Source organism: Gossypium hirsutum, chromosome A09 (assembly GCF_007990345.1).
Source record: "Gossypium hirsutum isolate 1008001.06 chromosome A09, Gossypium_hirsutum_v2.1, whole genome shotgun sequence".
Classification (NCBI taxonomy): Eukaryota; Viridiplantae; Streptophyta; class Magnoliopsida; order Malvales; family Malvaceae; genus Gossypium; species Gossypium hirsutum.
In genome coordinates, this window is record NC_053432.1 from 28,559,595 (window position 1) to 28,564,547 (window position 4,953).

The 4,953-nt window shown below is 34.7% G+C and overlaps 1 protein-coding gene across 1 annotated transcript; it reads left to right on the forward strand.

Moving 5' to 3' along the window:
- The first annotated feature begins 267 nt into the window (after positions 1-267).
- Positions 268-1,708, forward strand: LOC107933919 (dehydration-responsive element-binding protein 1A-like). The gene has a single exon (NM_001327372.2). It carries the CDS (start codon positions 333-335, stop codon positions 1,011-1,013), a length of 681 nt encoding a protein of 226 aa, NP_001314301.1. The 5' UTR covers positions 268-332; the 3' UTR covers positions 1,014-1,708.
- Positions 1,709-4,953: the final 3,245 nt, after the last annotated feature.

Genomic DNA, 4,953 nt, shown 5'->3' on the forward strand with positions numbered 1-4,953 from the left:
CCATTTGACTTGGACAGCTCCAGATAAAAATTAGTCAAAATGTCAAATATCCCACGTGTAATGCACTGCTTGATCCAAAACTAATACAGCTGGCATCGAAACCTAGTCCTCACTGACCCCACAAAGCAACAGCCTGGATCCTCTTCACCTTTCCGTGTTGCCCTCCCTTTTTTTATTCTCTTAAAATACAAAACAAACCATCTTTATATAAACCCATCTCACTCTTCCTTCTTTCACATTCACTCAACTCAATACTATTATGGTATCCTTTTCTTAAAAAGCTTTCCTTTGGCTTTTACTCAACTCACACTTCACTCTCAGCCTTCACTTAAATGGAACTTTTCGCTCTAGATTGTGATGTGCTCGATTCTGGGTCTGTTTCGTCACCGTTATCGGATTCTGGAAGTGGCACTTCCCGTCCGGCAAATTTCTCCGATGAAGATGTGATGTTAGCTTCGAGTTGTCCCAAGAAACGAGCGGGACGGAAGAAATTCCGCGAGACTCGGCATCCGGTTTACCGTGGAGTCCGCCGGAAGAACTCGGGGAAGTGGGTTTGTGAAGTGAGGGAGCCTAATAAGAAGTCGAGGATTTGGCTGGGTACTTTTCTCACAGCGGAGATGGCAGCTCGTGCCCACGACGTAGCGGCCATAGCTCTGAGGGGGAGGTCGGCTTGCCTGAACTTCGCGGACTCAGCTTGGAGGCTTCTGGTTCCGGTTTCTACTGGTCCCAAGGATATCCAGAAGGCGGCGGCAGAGGCAGCGGAGGCATTTAGACAACCGGCTGAGCAATGGGAGGGGAACTCTGAAGCTAATGCAAAGGGAGATGAAAAAAAAGGGAGCTTGTGTGAGAATGGGTTTTACTTGGACGAGGAGGCGGTTTTTGGAACACAAAGTTATCTGGAAAACATGGCGGCAGGGATGATGATGTCACCCCCTCGTTGTGGGTACAATGGGGATGAACTAGAATACGATGCTGCCGATGATTTCATACCACTTTGGAGTTACTGTCAATAATACTAGACTTGATCAACCTATAGCTAGGGATTCAAGCAAAGCCAATAATACGTGTGCATATAGTTTTTTGCATTTCATCCAAATCCAATAAACACAGGCAGTTGACAGTTAGGAGCTATGTAGCTAATGCAGTTTTCTCTATCGTTTACTCCATTTTCAGAAATGTAGAAGGCAATAATAGCATTCTAAGGGAAATGGAATTTATCAGTTCGCCAGTGACACCTACAACATGTCCCCTCACTGAAATGGTGAAAATAATTACGATGTACGGTAAGTCGACGTTTATAGATGATATCAGTTTGGCACACAGTCATTGCACATCAAGAGGTTTAAATGTATTCCGAGAATAGCTTCAGCAACTGGTCGAAAAGTCACAATTAATTGTTTATAAAGTAATACATGTCAAACAATCGTGAGTATATTATTTGCAAGAAGAAGTGGTACTGAAGTTTTTTCCCGCACATTTGGGTAAAGCTTGAATTTTAAAATAGTCATGGTTGGGAGGGTTTTATGAATATCACTTTAATTCAAATACAGTTAGGCTTAATGAAGCATTTATCTTCCGTGAAGTTATAAGTAGAGGTGGCGATGAGATTAAAAATAGTGGTGAGGTGTGTGTTTGAATTCAAATGCAGTTGTAATAGTAAGAAAAATTATAATGAAAAGAGAAAATAACCATTAAAGACTTTATTTAGAAGACATAAATACAATAAGAAAAAAAAGACTAAATATTTAACAAAAATTATATTTTATTTAATATTTACGAAATTAATAAATAGATTAAGTTTTATTAAAATTATATCTATATCCAATAATATTTTTATTACTATTAAATAATTAAAAAAACAGTATATAAAAAATGTTATAAAATAAAAACAGGGAATAAAGAACAAAGAGAATGAGAGGCCAAAGAGAGAACGTATTTTATTGGTCAATCGAATATTTACAGTACTTTCTACAAAGTCTATATTTATAGGCATAAGAAATATAAATGAAACAGAACTCTAATTCCAATAACTATTAGAATTTAAATTATATCAAAACTTATCTAGATATTGATGAACATCCACTTAATAAAATATTCATAACACTCCCCATTGGATATTCATTTGTAGATAATGTGTCTCTTTAAAACCTTAATAAGATAAAAATCATGTGGGAAAAAAATTCTAGTGAAGGAAAAAGAGTACACATATCTATAATACACATAATATGCTGCCTCATTAAAATCCATACCAAGAAAACCTAATGGGCCAAAACCCCAGTTAAGGGAAAAAGAGAGTAGCGTGTATTTACTCGCCCTCATGAAAACATCACATATTTTCTCGTATTCTACATATTCAATCTTGAACACTAGTTTTTCAAATGACTATTTGAATATATTTACTAAGCATTTATATCATCATTCTTTTGAAAGTCATGAGTGAGGGAAAACTTGAAGGAAATATATTTTGATCTCTTCAAGAGTTTCAACAATAATCATAGCAAACTTTAATTATGATTTTTCTATAAAAAAAAAGGTATTTTGGATCATTTTGTAATCCTCCTTCAACTACTATTCATTAAGTCAAATTTCCACATATGTTCTAATTATTCCAATTCATATAAATGAACAATTTCTCGAAAATTTCAATATACTTTCGTAGCACCCTATACTCGGCTTGGTCGCCAAGCCTAAATACGGGATGCCACACCATTGTCTCATCTTATGTACATCAAATAGGAACTAAATCCAAGCAAACCGATCCTCTTTTGTTAAACCGTATAAGCTTTAAGTCATCTAATTAATTAATTAATTAATTAATTAACATTATTACATGCAAAACATTCATTAATCGATCTTACATACTGTTAGAATCATGCATAAGGGCTATTTAGCAAAATTTCATAAAATTGTTCGTAGGTATCGATATTGCTTGGAAAAAATGATACCAAAATAGCTTATTGTTTCTCGGCTGAAAATCCTAAATATAAAAAATTATCGATACTTGTTATAAATTATTGATACTTTAGTCTCGAGTGTTGATACTTGAGAAAAGGTATCGATACCAAATCCCTATTCTATTTTTTTGCACGTTTTAATTCATAGAGGTATCGATTTTCAAAGCCAACTATCGATACCTTTGCTACTGAAGCTATAAATACAACATCGAAGAGCAAATAATTCATTTCTAATGGTTCTTAAACAATATGCATCAAGTACTTTGTTTATTCCATCATTCTATGGCTAAATTTATCAATCCAAAGTGTTAAATCAGCCAAGAAAGAATCGTTATTGTAACACCTCCTTACCCGAGACCGTCGCCGGAGTCGAGCACGAGGCGTTAACAGACTTAATTTATCACTTAAACAATTTCAAACAATTTATTTCACCTTTCGTAATAAACTACCCATCTGCGTCACAATCGCTAAAAAATTCATATCTCGAGTTACGAAACTCAAAATTCAAATTCTTAAATTTTTTCAGAAACTAGACTTATATATCTATTTATTAATATTTTTCCAGAATTTTTGGTTGGGCCAATTAGTTCAGTTTATTAGTTAAAATTTCCCCTGTTTCAGTGTTTGACCTCTCTGACCTCTGTTCACTACGAATAACTTTTCTCTCTGTACAGAATTTAGATTACTGTGCCGTTTCTTTATCTTAAAAGTAGACTAAAAAATGAATCTATAAATATAAATTATGACTCCTAATTGTTTTTTTACAGTTTTTAGTGAATTTCTAAATTCATAACAGGGGATTCAGAAATCGCTCTGACTCTGTTCCACCAAAACTCAAATATCTCATGAAATAGAACTCATTTACCTATTTTGTTTCTTCCATATGAAAATAGACTTAATAAGCTTCAACTTCATATTTTACTCACTATCTAATTCTGTCTCTACTATTTTTAGTGAATTTTCAAACTCACGTCATTGCTGCTGTATGATACTATTTTATAGCAAATTTCACCTTTTTCTGAATTTCCATGGAATAAATAGCACATTAAGCATACATAACACCAAGTATGATTTTTGGTTAGCCATTCCAATGGATAATCATTACCAAGCATTTCCTTACCACTCACTAGCCATATCATAAGATTATATACACAAAATAATTATAATACTATACATGTCATACTCAAAATATACAAGCCACTATACCAAAATGGTCCACGGATAGTGTGAGCGAGCCTCCGACTGTTCCCGATTTCCGAACTGGCTTGTCAAAACTACAAAGAATGGAAAGGAGGGGTAAGCATAAATGCTTAGTAAGTTCACATGCAAATAGAAAGTAACATAATCATGCAATCCAACATAAAACATCATTTGCATAAATATCACCAAGACATTCATGTTACATTTGCATTTAATATCTTACCACGATTTCATCATATCAAGTTCTCAACCCGAGGGTTTAAGTACATACCTGTCAAATTTTCTCATTCACCACACTTATCAACATGTCACCTTCGTTTTAGGTATTCTCCTTATTCACTTAAGATTCTCCCGTTGAACACATCAGAATATAATTCGAATACATGGATTGCATGCACATAAGTGCCATACCCGCAGCTAGACAAACTCAATAGCCTGCGAAAATTATGTAGCCAAGCTACCATGTAACCCGCCCATAAGCGAACTCGGACTCAACTCAACGAGCTCGGGCGTTCGCATCCATAAGTGAACTCGGACTCAACTCAACGAGCTCGGAATTCAAATATCCTAGTGACATGTCACTTGTATTCTAATCTATTCCCAAGGTTCAAACGGGATTTTCCTCGATCACACATCTTTGCCGTCTTCCACGGAATGTCAGAACTGATAATTGGTAGCATTTCATATTTATTAAGTAGCTCACATAATTTGCATATTACTCAATAATAACCACAAAGCATAATATTTCATGATAATAATCATCATATCATATAAATATCATTAAATTACTTAAAATGAC

Bases quoted from the DNA above. Each gene is read 5' to 3' on its own strand.
- LOC107933919 (NM_001327372.2), top strand. From the start codon at position 333: ATGGAACTTTTCGCTCTAGATTGTGATGTGCTCGATTCTGGGTCTGTT.